This window comes from Rhineura floridana, chromosome 6 (assembly GCF_030035675.1).
Source record: "Rhineura floridana isolate rRhiFlo1 chromosome 6, rRhiFlo1.hap2, whole genome shotgun sequence".
In the NCBI taxonomy this organism is placed as follows: domain Eukaryota; kingdom Metazoa; phylum Chordata; class Lepidosauria; order Squamata; family Rhineuridae; genus Rhineura; species Rhineura floridana.
Genome location: NC_084485.1, coordinates 96073788 through 96089796, shown reverse-complemented (window position 1 = coordinate 96089796; position 16009 = coordinate 96073788). Strand labels below are relative to the sequence as shown.

The 16009-nt window shown below is 43.2% G+C and overlaps 1 protein-coding gene across 2 annotated transcripts in view; it reads right to left on the bottom strand.

Moving 5' to 3' along the window:
- Window positions 1-840: 840 nt before the first annotated feature.
- The window catches only part of C8A (complement C8 alpha chain), a 45640-nt gene continuing 30471 nt past the window's right edge, over window positions 841-16009 (bottom strand). The window contains exons 8-11 of one of the 2 annotated variants that reach the window (XM_061633164.1): window positions 11996-12136; window positions 8205-8362; window positions 5298-5520; window positions 841-2394 (exon numbers count right to left, since the gene is read on the bottom strand). In XM_061633164.1, the coding sequence (XP_061489148.1) occupies window positions 2243-2394; window positions 5298-5520; window positions 8205-8362; window positions 11996-12136 (674 nt within the window). In that variant the 3' untranslated portion in view covers window positions 841-2242. Of the gene's footprint in view, window positions 2395-5297; window positions 5521-7040; window positions 7137-8204; window positions 8363-11995; window positions 12137-16009 lie in introns of those variants that run through there. The other variant, XM_061633165.1, reaches the window with a different exon arrangement.

Here is a 16009-nt window from a genome sequence, read left to right as displayed (position 1 = left end):
GTGTGGTAAGGTAAGTGGCTTGGAACACTGGTAAGAACCCTGAGGCATGTCTGGATGCAGGACACTTCACTAAACTCCTCTTATTGCTGACTAGCTTGGGGGGACTGCGTGGTCTGCTGCTCCTGGGGCCTGGTGAATACCACCTGCTGAACAACGGGGATGGTTGGCACCAGTCAGGTCATGCACATCCAATGCTTCCCTTTAAGGGAGAAGAAAACTGCCTCCCATAACACCAGCTTGGGTGGTGGAGCTTATCTGCAGTGATATGACCCTTTACAGCAAGCTGGAAGTCTTTCTTAAAGCCTGCACAGGTTACGCCTGTCTTACAAACCCCATGATCCCAGCAGGAAATGAATCACCTGTGCATGCTCACCATCATTTTCATGCTAGAGTCAGCCAGACAGATGTCTGTCTGTAAGTCATTCCTGCAGCCAGTACTTCCCCCTTCTAAAAGTTGCTGGTGAAAGAGGGAAGGGGTTGGTTTAAACTATTTGTGTTTTGCATGGCTTTCTTTTGAACACCTGGGAAAAACCCTCAAGGAAATTTTAGCATTCCAAGGGAGCATCCAAAAGGCATAGATGGGAGCCAAGGGAGGGTAACACATCACTTGTAAACAGCTCCTCTTCAGAGCTCCAGCATTCAGGCACTCCTCCAAAGACGTACTCCTCAAATTGCTGGTCCTGCATAACCCCATAAAAGGCCCACAAGAGGCATGGATTGTCCCAAGTATTTATACATCTTATCCTCCATAGTTCCAGCAAACATATAGAGCCAGAACATTCTCAACCTTTTGCCCTCTGTAAGCCCAGAGTAAAATGTAATTATTTCTGACATGCTCAATGTTTTTTAATGCTTTTATTTTTTATATTTTCTAATAATTCAGAATGATCCACTTTCTTTAAATAAATGCATGTCTACTGCCAAAGGTTCAGAACTAGATCTGAGGAATTTACAGAATGTGACTGCCAAAACAGTTACTCTGAATTCTGGACCAAATGATTGTGTGATTCTATGGCTTACAAATGTCTTGCACCAAAGTATTTTGTGTGTGTGTGTGTGTTTAAAAAAAGAAAGCTATGGCTGCCTTCTGGGACCGAAGACTTAGGCGACTAATTGCCTGGAAAGACTATCCAAGTGGAATAAATGGTGCTCAGAAGAAGCATAAGATATAAGGGTGCCGTATTAGTCAAACTGAGTGATATCACTGTATAAGGATGACTGCTTTGTTTTAAAAATTTGTTCACTTAAGCTGAGGAAAGGAAGCAGTACGATCAGCTCAGGGATTGCGATTGTTATACTGAGCCTCAAATATATGCCTGTTGAGAGGATGAGAAGGGAATGCCACATCAAAGTGTCCTCACAGGATTCAGGCCTTTAATAGACAGTCTTTGGCGACTGTGAGGACCCAATCATCACATGACCAAACATGGAACCTTTTTCTCCCATCCATGGTAACTTTCTTGTTGCTACAGATGGAAAATGGAGGTGTTACGTTCATGAGCTCCCTATTTAGCACAATATTGTAAAGCTAATTCATACCATTTGTGAAAGTGGGCCTTTGGTAGAATGCTGAAACCATCAGATCGTAGGTGCAAAAAAAAAAAAAAAAAAGGACCAAAGGGGTTACATGAGTCAGCCATGAAATTTACACTGATATATATATACATGCACAAGAACCACAGGGCCAGTTCAGGTTGTATCCAGGCAAACTTGGCCTTGCAGTGAAATGGTTGTGCAACTTCTTCCTCTTCCATGCAATTCCTAATTCATCCCATGCTTACCACTGGCAAAATGCACTAAGCATGGTTCAGTGAAAGTGATTCAGTTGCCAGCAGGTCTCGTGGTGGAAGGAACTGCACCACCATAACCCTGAGACAGCTCATGAACACTCAGTGCTGCTCCACACACTGAATATACATGTGGAGGGTGAGGTGTCAATCTGTGGTGTTACAGGCCAGCAATACTCACTGCACTTCCTTTCCATTTAGACAGCAAAACTATATTTTCATTACAGCCTTATGCATTATAACTAGGATAGCCGCCATAGTTGCCATACTCATGCAGTTAGTCCCTAAGCAGGTAGTCCCCATTAATTTTTCTTTTTATTCACCCTGTTGGGCACTTCTTCTGACTTTATCATAGATATGCATGGTCCAATGTTTTTTGCTATGCATGCTTCAGAACTCACATCTACATTTCCCTCTCTGGCCACATGACCCATTCACCCATTCATGGCAAGATGTTAGCATGCCTCTGTTTGTACACTCCTTCCCGCACACATTGTTCCACTATTTTGAGGAGCTGGGTTTATACACTGTCTTGTGCGCCTTCTAGACCCAGCTTGGCAGGGAGTCGATGGCGTCCAGCAACTCCAATTACTATCTATTGGATGACCTGTGAACCAATACATTGTCATTAGAAACCTACAGACAAAGACATTAATATATTCAGATTTAGGACAAAACAAATAAAACAAAAACTATTCAATTTCTTAGATGGAACAGACAGACACACTCGTGTGAAAAATACTGCTAGCAATGCTATTATATAACATTAGAACAATTTTGACTATTTTGAGAGCTCCCAATGGTGATGGACAGTTAAACACTGTTAATTCAATAGGAACACATTCCAGAAAAGTAGTGGTCTATTCTCATAAAAACAGAGTATTTTGCCACCTTAAGAACATGACTGCTGCCGGATCACACCAAAGGCCTTTCTGGTCCAGCATCCTGTTATCCCCAGTGGCTACCCTATGCCTGTGGGAAGCCCAAAAGCAGAATATGAAAATAATACCCTTCTCTCTCTATTGTTTCCCAGCAACAGGAATTCAAAGCAGCCCTATAGCCAGCCTTCCTTGTTAGGTGGGACAGCCACATTTCTATATGAGGACTTTGGGGGGAGAGGAGCAGTGCATAGCATCAGTCAACCCCCCCAGCACCACAGATAAAGAAGACATGAGGCACAGGTCAGGGAAGGGAAAGGCAGTGACATTCTCCCTCATTCCTCCTCCATTCACGGAGTGTGTTAACTTACATGAATGACGTTTAATCTGTTGAATTGGCTCACCTTTTTTTTGAGAGATCCCCAGGAAAGACTCAAAAGCTTGACTTTGCCTATAGCTACAGTTCCCTTTCATCTGTGGTCTGTCCCTGAACTACTTTGGTAATAACAGCAATGCCTGAGCTTGGCTTTGATGCTGCATTAGGTGGCTCAGTTTTATATTCCACCCGAAAAACAAACTTGTCCATACAACAAGTTTAGGGAAGGGCAGAGAGAAAATAAATATTATAGAGTGTGTTTGTTAATTCCTCCTTGAGAATCCCTCCTTATAGTCTTGTTCTTGACTTTTAGATTTTACCTCCTGTTGGACAATCAAGGGAGAACTTTTTACCTGGCTGCTATATAAAAGACTAACTAAGCAATTGGAAACTAACTGTGGAAAGCTATTGGATTTTTTTTACTGGTTGCTGGGTTGATTTTTCTGTCCAGAAACCCTGAAAAGGCCTCATGCTGAGCTGCACATATTGGGAAAACCAGAAATTAGGCCTGAGTTACAGCCTAGGTGGCTAGCCATCCAATTAGCTAACTGTAGTGTACACAGCAATATTTCTATTTCTTTAGGGCTGTTTTCATCCTTTACCATCAAGTAATCAAAGAAAATAGCCACTATGATTGTGAGTATAGTGAGTACTTTAAAAGCATAAAGGGTAGCCTTTTTTTCAGATCACTTTAAGCTATCTCTTTATTTCACCCTTTAGCAATAAGCACCTAATCCTGCTCTACTCATGATAATAACTGCAGAATAAACAAATTCTTACTTCAGGCAAACAAACATGCTTCTTTATTGCTGACTGGGCAGAGAACACAAATAAAACTGAAACTGAAAAGCAGAGCAAAGGAAAGCCCAAGGGGTGGAGTCTAACTCTAGCCCATAATACAAATTTGTAATATTTAACTCTTCAAGAGTCATGTTACTTTACAGGCTGTTTTTTTCAGGATCACTTAAGTAATTATAGGGTGATTGTGATCATGAAAAATCCACCCTCATTTAGGGAACATCTTGAGTGAGCAGACATTTGGGGGCTCTTCCAGCTGAGGCTTTTGTGGTGCACTTGCCATTACTTTTTCAATGAACTTTTCAGAGGGTCCTATTCTTAAATTGTTTCTGTTCTAAAACAAGCCGTCATTCTTTAAACAGAGGTTGTCACTGTCTGTCATGTCACCAATTAAAAAGGAGTCAATTTCCTCCAAAAACAAGTCTTAGGGGGAAGGCGAAGCACAGTTTTAGGAGGGGTGGTGCCCCATTTCCCCCCTCTTCTGGCCACAGGACTGATTTAAAGGCATGCTGCTCCTGACCTTGAAGGTGTTGCATATAGCCATCATGACCACTAGCCACTGAAAGCCTTGTCTCCCTTACTAACTGATGCATTGTTTCCCTTCTCCTAAAGTGGAGTGGGGCAGCAGGGCACTCAAAGTGCCCTGACATCACATCTCTCTGCTTTAGAGTGTTGCACATTAGGGAGGAATAGGAGGGAAGGAGACATGGGGATGCTGCACGCCTCAGCAGCATTGTCCATAATATTCATATTTGTAAAACATTCAGAAAACATTTCTATACCACCTTGTTTTGACTGGTGAACTGCATTTTGGAGATGTGTGAATTTTGAAGGATAGCTGTGTTTTGAGAACTGAGAATTAGGTATGTTTGCATTAAAGTGTGAACCAAGCTGAATTTCTCCTGTCTCCTCCTCCTCCTCCTGGTCTCTCTCTGTGTAAGGGTCCAACCATAGTTTAAGGGGACCCATTGAGGTGGCTTAAGAACCTGGAATCAGCACTGACTTATATGAATGACAAGAAGTGGTAAGGGCAACAAAGGCACCTTGATCAAGATGGGGCAGGAAAATTGGCCCAATCCTATGCAGACTTAGGTGTACCAAAACCCACTGAAATAAATCAGCTTATGCACACATAAACCAGTGTAGGATGAGGCTTTAACAAGACTTTAACATTAATATTCAGCTGGTGCCATTCTTTGGCTTGGGTCTTACAGCCTCTGGCATGATTTACGACACTGGAACATTTGCCACCTCTAAAACCTTCTTTGCTTAACCTGGTTTACTTATAATAATCATTTGAGCTGTTAATTTGATTCCTCTATAAGGCTCCTTAGGCTGCCTCACACGTAAGGTGATCGAAGGCATTGCAAGGAGGTGTTGATTGATGGATAAATCTCAGGAGGTATCAATTAGCGTGGGTCAGAATGATGTATTCCACAGGCCTTTCCTTCACCTTACCCGTCTGTCTTGTGTTCTCACACGCTGGGCCCCATGAACCCTGCTGGCACTCACAAACACAGGAGGACCCTATCAGCACCGGTTCACCATTGTTCTGGCACGGACTACAGCGACAGGCATTGAACTCTATTAAGTATTCATCCAAAGCTCTCCTCATGTTTTGCCTTTTGGCTTCGACATGGGCAAGATTAGTTCTGCGCAGTATTTCAGTTATGGGCTGCAGCTATGAAATAAGAGAAAGGGAAATATTCATGATGTTGTTAATGGATGGATAAAGATTTCAAAATGTAATGCCCAGGCAGAATACATTCTCAGAACTGTCAGGACAATTCTCAAATAGTGGCTTGGAAAACATTTTGGTAGACTATTCAAGGCAGAACCAGCTAATGGGTGGCCTGAAGGCAACTTTTCACTTACCAAGGACACTCCGCTCCGTGGTCATCTGTCCTATTTTACGGAGGACAGTCATCCTGTTTGAAGGCATCCTCTATGTGAAGGGCTGCCTGGTCCAAATCCAGTTTTAAAGAACCATGCGAAGGAAGGGTGAGCAGGAACCTTGAAGTTACCCAGCAATAGTTAGGACTTCATAGGCTGAGCAATCATACAAGTCACCTGGACACAGTCTTTCCCACTATGCTGAGGTGTATTGTGTTTCAGAAGGGGCATAAGGCACTTAAACCCAAGGAAGGACCATGCATCTACTGGATTAGTCTTCACAACACAAACTGCTATGTACCACCAGCAGAGAGCAAGAACATGGCAGAATAAGTTTACAGGGCAATGACTCATCTTAACAAATGGAAAACCACATATTGCAGAGCAAAGCATAAAAGCCAACCACAGAAATCCAGAATTGTCACAAACGTGATCTGGGAAGATATATCTTCTCAATCCTCAGCCAAAACCATTAACCTGCTACTGATCCCAGTCTCGTCCGGCGGTGGTGGTGAAGTGTGTGAAAAGGAGGGCTGTGAGTCCTCCAGGAAGAAACGGTGAAGAGCAATATAGATACAAATAATGTACAGAGCTGTCACAAGCACTGACACATTGTACAGGACAGTCTGTTTGCAGAAGTTTTGCTTCCTGTACTTCACAAGGGCAGCAGAGATTGCCACAGGACAGCTAGTACACAGACTGGAAGAATGATGTTTTGAAACAATATTTGCACAAGGCACTTCAGCAAACAACCATACGTCAAGATAAGGGGACTTTCAAGTGGACATAAGTAATTATTGGGTGCTTGAATCCATTCCAGTACTATAAGCACTGGCAGAGCTCCTAAAGCAGCCATTTAAAGGTTACAGAGCAGGCTACAAGCAAACAGTAGTGAGTTTTATCCAGAATGAATGGGAAATCAGTGCAGAGATCACCCAGAAACTGCTGAGAGTTATTTCTCATTATGAATCTCTAAAAACAGTACACGGCTTCCCCCACCACACACCAGCCCCTCTCACCCCTGTCCACTGCTGTTCTTCAGCCCCTTGCCACTAGCTTGTCCCCTGTACCTCGCCCTGAAGGGTCCTTCCTCAGAGTGAGTCGGTGTAGGTGAGATCACCCAGAGAACACTTGTGCTGCTGCCAATTTGCCCTGGCAGTGGCAAATTCTTATGTAAAGTGACATAAAATTTTAAATATATAGAAGCATAAAGTTCTAAGTATATGAGTAAATCTTCACCTGTCTGTTGTGCTTTAGTTTGCCAGCACTGCAGCAAAGCAGAGATGGTGCGGGCACTTTCTCAGAAGCCTCACTCACAATGTCTCACTCTGGGGAAGGACCCCTCACAGAGCAAGGCACAGAGGGCCTGCGCCACTTTCCTGGCAGTGAGTGAGTGGGCAGGAGCTGCAAAAGTAGCAGGGGAAGAAAGGGAGGATTAGAGAAGTGGCAGTGGCAGGGGTCAGGTGGAGGTGAAGAGGCTGCAGCAGTAGTGGTGGTGGGAACAGTGGCAGGGAGTGACAACATGGTTGCCACTTCAGGTGGGATAGTGTCTTGTGCCAGCCCTGCTCACCTCCAATTCCCCCCAGAGTACTATGTTTCAAGCCATGAGATTTTGATGACCCTTTGCCGGACCAGCAACAAGTTCCAGAAGCTTGATAACAACTTCATATCTAAGTCTGGAGGCTGACCCTTTAAGAACTACAGTCTTCAAGCCAAGGGGATGAATCCTGGGAAAGATGGGGCAGAAGAAGAGATTCACAAGGCCTCCATTCACTTCCAGCCTTTGGTGGACCAAGTTGCTCATTCAGATATATTTGTGATGCTGCTGCAACTGGCTTCCTTTGGCAACTTGATATGGAAGGGTCAGAACAATGTCTTGCCTCCCCAAAGCATCTGGTCCAACTAAGAGAGCATCCAACTACAGCAGAAACGTATCTATTCACCTCGCTGCTATCCCTTATCAAAGACAATGGACCAAAACTGGATACGTGTAGCTTTATCCCCCAACAGGACTTACTAATACAAGTTACATTTCACTTCACAAAGCTCCTGTTGCACTTCCACATCAACTCTCTATGTATATGAATCCTTCTGTAAAAGCTTTAGATCTGCATTTGGTATTCTGGAGGGTGGGGAATCTACCTTCCCCTTTCCAAAAAGAATGTAATTTGGATAAATATACCTGTTTAAAGCTTTTATTTGACAAGCTCAATGCCATATTGCAATGAACTCAAACTTCAGTGATCAAGTTCAGCTCTGTGTCTCATCTCTCTTGCTTTGAAGGCATTGCTGGTTTTTTTAAAAAACGCATTCCCTCATTGTGGAATAGGGAGAAGGTCAGCAGATCAGTGGCCCATTACATTTAATCCTGTTCTAAGATGGAATCACGATAAAAATATAAAATGATCTGGTCTAGTACACTTTCAATCCTTTAGAGATGGGGAATTTCTACAACTGAAAGAAAAGGCTTACCTCAAAATCAATAACGGTGGGATTAAGTTTTAATGACCTCCCCCAGTAACGGTATGCATTGGCATTCCAGCTTCCCATGAGCCTTCCAATTGATGCTGCATCTCCACCTCGAACCCGGGGAATAATATCCTCGATGAGTGACTTTTGATTGTGAGCGTCTGGAAAGTTGGGCAATGAAATAGATTAGCGTTGGCTTCTATGAATTCACTAGTGCTGTCGAAATTGGTTCGTCAAGGTGACTTATTGGAGGACATTTGAGAACAAGGAGCTATTACAAGACTGTGGCCTAACAGACTAATGGAGGAGAGACAGCAAAGGAAGCTACAATGCCACTTGTGTGCTCTTGACCCACTTAGGAAGCTTTTTATTATTTTAATTTTATTTGTTTTTAAAGACACTTCTAGATGAGGATAATGACAATGCAGTGATATCACTACATGTATTGCATTTTTCAGCTCCAGATGATAAAAGTGCCTTATAAACCTGTGTGGCAATTGCCACACAATTAAAGGATTTTTATAATTTGTTGCTTGTTTTATGAATGGGGCACATAGGAAGACATTGTGAATTGTGGTGTGGTGTAGTAGCTATGCGACTGAGCTATGAACCTGTATCTCTCTCCTTTTCTTAATTGTTTTTTAAGATGTGCTTGTATATATAAAGCATGCTTATGTGCAGCTACAGCATCATTACTGAGGCGTATAAGCAACGGTCAGAGACAAACATCTCTAAAATGTCAATATTGTATCTACCCTTCCAACAAAAAAAATCAATACAACACCATTCTGCTATGAAGTTTATTGTCCTCTGTCTGCTGTCTCTTAATTGTACTCTCTTTGTAGTGCATTCCTAACCATGTCTACTCAGAGGTAAGTCCTATTGAATTAAGTGCAGCTTACTCCCAGATAAGTAAGGTTAGAACTGCAGCCTTTAGTTTTGTTAATGAGACTAAACTGCCCTACTTTCTTTATGTAATATGAGTTAGGTATACTTCAGTAAGTTCAGCTAGCCGTATTTTAGCTTTATAATCACTCTTTTACTATCCTTTGTAATTTGACCTCCAAATGTTTGATTACTAAGACATGTTGTCAGCAACAGAACCAGATTGTCTCTAGTTCAAATCCTGTCTGTGCTGTGAACTCACTGGAAGGCCACAGGCCAACAACTACCTCATAGGCTCAGCCTACTATTCTAGCTGGGAATGATACCCACCTAGCTGTCTTGCTGAAAAGATTACAGAGAAAGGCTCCTATCCATATATGAGTGCAGCCAGCAGCCAGGGCTAGCTGCCTGTAGTGGTCAAACAAGTGACATCCAAAATTATGCCAGTCAGCAGTTGATACAGGGGGGAACTAAACATAGCCCCCTCAGCCCTTTTTTGCATCATTGCCAAATTTCTAACCAGGCTATGTGTGCACAGCTTCAGCACCACCACTTTGCACATGCAGCTCTTAATCCAGGATATGTGTGAGGAAGCATGACTCTATATACATATAACCTCTTGCTAGATTGGGATGATGACTGAATGCTTTGGGTTATGATTGTCTCAAGGAACATCTTCGCCCATAGTCACCCTAGCACAAGGTTTTTTGCTCTGGATTCCACCTTATGAGTACCAGGTCCCTTTTTTTTTTAAGAGAAGTGCTTACAGTCTCCTTCTATTGGCCTTCCAAAGGCAGATTAAAATGCTTCTGTTTCAGTTGGCCTTTGAAAATTCACTGCTGTGTTGTTTGTTTTGCCCTACGTACTATTTTTGCTGTACTATTTCCCTACTTTAGTTTGCTAGCTTGCTTTTGGGGAGTTTATTGAGCTTCTATTTATTGCGTTGTTTTATTTATTTATTTATTTATTAAATTTATTAGTCGCCCATCTGGCTGGTTGTCCAGCCACTCTGGGCGACGTACAAGATAAAACAATACATTAAAACATTAAAATTTAAAACCATAATCAGTAAAAAACCTAACCCACCCCAAAAGCCTGCCTGAAGAGCCAGGTCTTCAAGGCCCGGCGGAAGCTTATCATAGAAGGGGCATGGCGGAGATCATTTGGGAGAGAGTTCCACAGGGTGGGGGCCACTATTGAAAAAGCCCTCTCTCTAGTCCTCACCAGTCTAGCTGTTTTAACCGGTGGGATCGAGAGAAGGTCTTCTGAGTCTGATCTTGTTGAGCGGCATCCCTGACGATGCTGGAGGCGCTCCTTCAGATAGACTGGGCTAAAACCGTATAGGGTTTTAAAGGTCAAAACCAACACCTTGAATTGGGCCCGGTAAACAACCGGTAGCCAGTGCAACTCCTTCAGCACTGGAGTGATGTGATCTTGCCAGCGGCTGCCTTTAATCAGACGAGCCGCCTCATTCTATACCAGTTGCAGCTTCCGGACCGTTTTCAAAGGTAACCCCACGTAGAGCGCATTACAGTAGTCTAGGCGAGAGGTGACCAGGGCATGTACTACCGGTGGGAGCAGATGGTTGGGAAGGTAGGGGCGCAGCCTCCGTATCAGATGGAGTTGATACAGCGCCGCCCGGCTCACAGCCGAGACTTGAGCCTCCATGGTCAGCTGGGAGTCAAGAATGACCCCCAGGCTGCGGACCTGGTCTTTCGGGGCAATCGTACCCCATTGAGCACCAGGTCCACATCCCCCAGCCTTCCCTTGTCTCCCACAAACAGTACCTCGGTTTTGTCAGGGTTCAGCTTCAGCTTATTCCTTCCCATCTAGCCACTCACCGACTCCAGGCACTTGGACAGGGTTTCTAGAGCCAACCTCGGTGAAGATTTAAATGAGAGATAGAGCTGCGTGTCATCCGCATACTGATGACATTGCAGCCCAAATCTCCTGATGATTGCCCCCAGCGGCTTTATATAGATGTTGAACAGCATCAGGGAGAGGATGGAACCCTGTGGCACCCTACAAGTGAGAGGCCAAGGATCCGAAACCTCATCCTCCAATGCCACTCTTTGGTACCTACCAGAGAGGAAGGAATGGAACCACTGCAATACAGTGCCCCCCATGCCTAACCTCTTCAGGCGGTCCAGGAGGATAACGTGGTCAACGGTATCGAAAGCCGCTGAGAGATCAAGGAGGACAAGGAAGGTGCATTCGCCCCTATCCCACGCCCTCTTCATATCATCTACCAAGGCGACCAAGGCTGTTTCAGTCCCATGTCCAGGCCTGAAGCCCGATTGAAATGGATCCAGATGTGTCCTGTTTCCACCTCTGGAAACTTACCCTTTTTTATGTATCTAGAAACATTTTTAAATGAACGAACAAAGTGCTTTGAACACTTAATAGCAAGTATTATCATTATTAAATGCGCCTCTCCTTAAACACATGGCATGGCTGTAGGTACCATTGATTTCAATAACACTTACCTCCAGGGGTGGCTGGTGGCTCCATGTCAGTGGATCAGTGGAATCCGCTCCGGGTTTTAGTCTGAACTTTCAAACAGCTGTCCAAGGTGCTGAAGTGCCTTGGACAGCTCCATGAAAGTTCAGACAAAAGCCCAGAGCGGATTCCACCGCCCCACTGACAAGGAGCCCTCAGCTGTCACTGCATATTTCTACATAACACCCACATATTGTGAATCATATATGAAACAGTGTCCTTGCATGTGACACAGGACACAAGCCCCTTTGGAAGCAATATGAGAGGCACAAGAGTATTCTTGTGAATATTTTTGTGTTTGCAAAAGTATGCATTTAGTGAATGATTCCACTTCACTGGGAACAAAGCATATCCATTTCAAAGAAGAATGAATGGGAGAGTGTTTTGGAAAAGGTGAATGTCTTTCCTACCTGTGGATTGGCTTCCACTCTTTGAACAGTCATTGAAGGACCACTTCACAGTGGCATCTACTGTTATGCCTAAAGCATCACCTGTAAGGCCCAAGCCTACCGAGGCTCCAAAACAGGAGCTTACAGAGTCCCTTGTCACTTCTAAGGAAAAGGGGGGAAATGCAAATGTCAATATCAGTTTTATATCCATAGATACTGACTATGAATCTTCACGTGTTAAGATGCTACTCAATACATCTATGCGAACAGTCACTCAAAAATGTACGGTTACATTTGAGCTACTTTTCATTAGTCACCGTCCGAGGGAGGAGGAAAAAATCAATAGCTGGAACCGAGAAAGCTATCACCAGTGAAGCAGTACGTACAATTCTGCTTTCCGAAAACAATATAAATTTTATTCTATAGTTGCCACTGTATAAAGCCACCACCATTTTTTAAAATGTTAGAAATATCACAAAGAGCTGTGTGAGGAGAACTGAAATTACATATTCCAACAGTGATTTGTAATCTTGATTTTGAGAGATTTTTCTGCAAATAAGGTCAGCAGTCATTTGGTTACATTGATGTTACTATAAGCAAAGGCTTTCATTCATTTTCCATTTGAGTCAGCAATGGAACTTCTATCGATTTTTCTTTTCTTCTCTAGGAAACAATAGGAGGACCTCCATGGATCCTCTTTGTCTTCCATCAGTTGTAAAGAGTGATATTTCTTCAATAGAACATACACCTTTGTTTCTATGCTTGTGCTATGCTGGGACATGCACCCTTTCACCTCCCGCTAGTACAAGGGCCTTGAGGATTTGCTTATGAGTGTATTTTGGCCTGCCGCATCACCTAGTACATACTTAGCATGGAATGTGCCTACTAACCATGCTGATCAGAGTTACAAAATAACTGCAAACTACTCATATGATTTTTATTTGTAGTACCACCACCATTGTGTTTAGAGATTGTACAAAATGGAAACTGCAATCAAAAGCACATATTATGGGTTATTGAGTTTTTGGATACATGTGGAGCTGGATTACTCAAACAACAAAAGAATAAAAACACTCAGAGAGGGGGTGTATCCCATGATATGACCCTTGTCTGACGACTCCAGCATGTGAATGGACTCTAGAGCCATCATAAGTTTGACACACATATGTTGTAAAGGTTGCCAATAACATGTCATGAAAATCATTATGCAACAGACAGAGACTAGAGCTGGTCCCTGTACAAAATTTAACCTATGTTCTTCCAGATTCCAAGAAAACAGTAATCTGTCACCTGTGAGCTTTCTTCATCATAAATCCACAGCTCCCTATGATGCTATCCAATGAGCTGATTCAGACGTCATAGTAAGCTACAGTCATTGTATTGGGAAGGGTCCACAGCAAACGTTGGGCTTGCACACTCCCCCTCGACCCTCCCCTCTCCTCTTGTGTGGCCACACAGAGATTGGAAGCTTCTACTGTGTGCCCATGAGGAGAAGACTGGCAGATTTTAAACTGTGATTAATCTTAACTATGGTTTGTAGAAACAAGCCAGCTTCAGAACCCTGGTTTGAAATTGTTTGTTTCAAACAATCTGTACATAAGATTAACCATAGTTTCTCAAGGATGAATGAAACAACAACCTGTGGTTAATTAATAATGGATGCAAAAGCTGCCAATATCTTCCCCCTGCAGCTGTGATGAAGGCAGGGAGGGAAAGGGGAAAATACGTGAATGGCACATTTCCATCCAGATTGGTTACTGTCTTGATATTTTAGTCACTTAGCAGATAGCAGGTTTAATCCACCATTTGGAGTGTTGCTTTTTTCAATCCTGAAAGTCTACATGTTAAAATCTGGGTCTAGAAGTGGGTCAAGTCATGCAAGTCACAGAAATTAGGGCTTTGTTGAGAGAATGCTCTCAATAACATTATAACTTGGTCTGCACTTTACCATAACTAATAGAACACATTCTCCCAGTTGCTGAATTTATATTCATTAGCTGGCTACTGACAGTGTATTAATAAATCTATAGTATTCAATTGCCTGTACTTAACTAATCTACAACTGTTAACAATGCAACTGAGTGAAATTTATTTACTATAAGCAATAGGAATGATTACTTTTTATCACTGAGTGCCACAAAATTAAAGCTGAACTACATTCTGATTAATTGATATATTATTGCTCCTGTTAAGTAATTATTTTCAGCAAGGGCTGGTCAATACCATTTGTTATTGGTTGCCACAAGGAGGCAGGATCCAAGGTTGGTCAACTGACTGCAGCAGAAGCAGCAAAATGATGATCATACATAATATTGGCAATTTAAGGAAGGAGCAAACAAGATTGCTTATTATGGAATGTAAATCCAAGGAGATAAATATGGCCCAACAATTAGATTGATTTATGCTTTTAGTTTTTGAATTAATCACAGTGAACAAAGTCTCTGTCGGTGTAATGATAAACTACAAATTGCATTGTCTTTCAGTGAAATCATAAAACAAAAGCATGTTCCTTTGAAAGAAAGAGTAAAAGATAACATTGGCGCTGCTCGCAAGGTCCATACCTTTATGCATTTAACGGCCATACCAATTGACAAGCCCTCCTTTTCACAACAACAGATGACAATAATTTTCCTTCAGTAGTGGACAGTATGGTGGGGTGTCGCCACACACCTGACCACCAGTCAGTCACATTGCTGCTGCTTACCAAGAGGCCTTGGGGGAGGTGGTGGCAAGGTCAGAGCCAATCCAGTCCCCCTCCCGGTGCCTTTGCACCACACCAACTGTGCTGCCGCCTACCCCTGCCCATCTGCCTCCTGGTAAGTAGCAGCAATGCAACGGACTGGAGGTCAGGTGGATGGTACTGCTTTCATTCTTCTCTCTTCCAACATGTTTGCAGAATCTACAGGACCCATCATCATATTAAAAAGCTAGGCTTATATGTAACAGCAATTCTGCCTCAGTCCAAGAGCATTTGCTTTGGGGCACAAGATTCAGCTTTCACTTAAAAAAAAAATCTGTGGAACATAAGAAGCTTTCTTATTCCAAGTCAGGCCATTAGTTCATCTAGCTCACTGCCTGGCAGCAGCTCTCCATGGTTTGGGATAGGGATCTCTCCCAGCCCCTTCTGGGGATGCCAGGGATTGAACTTGGGACCTTCTGCATGCAAAGCATTAAGTGAAACTGTAATATGGCAGGATCTCAAACTGCAGACTCTTGTAATGGTATCTAGGATCCTTATACTCTGTACCATCATAGTGGCTTGCCAGAGAAGGACTTTGCAAGTCTGGTCTCTGCTGTGGTACTGCACCATCATGCCCAGAGGATGGTACTGCAGGTACCAGCTCAGCAATGTTCAGATGACACAAGGAACCAGTAGGGCTCCACCTGGTCCAAAAAAGCATCTGATTCTGGCTTGGTTCTTCTATCTGCACACCTCTTGTTGTGCATATTGTACTGTCCACCTCACTTGATCAACTGCCTCCAGACTACCAGCCTTGAAATAGATGTAGGTATCGTTTCTCCCATATACTTGTCATCAACTATCTGCTCTTGCCTTCTGGAAGGCAAAATGAGTGCCTGTTAGCTCCGGCAGTTGGGAGGAGAGGGCATCCAGAGGAACAGGGAAGGACCATGGCAGGAGAAGCAGCTAATGCACCTTCTTTCATGGCTGTGGGGCTGTTACTGGGGCAAGAGAGGTTTTCTGGTTTACAACCTGGAAATCCTACTAAATGTTGTAAGCATGCTGGATGTTAAATAAGACACATAAGCTGTATACCACTTCTCCACCACTAACTTCAATTAATCATTGTTGTTTAATCATGTGTTTAGGGGTGCAAACTCACCTCCTGACTCGTACAGTGCAGTCCTGTGAATGTCCACTCAGATGTTAATTCAGTGTGACTTATTCTGATGTAAATATTGTTATGGGTTTGGGGGCTTAGATAGATGATTTCTATGAGTCCCCTTCCAGCCTCTGATTTGGAACCCTGCATCTGGAGGTGGGCTCTGCAGCTGAGAAACCTGCTCCGCTGGTCA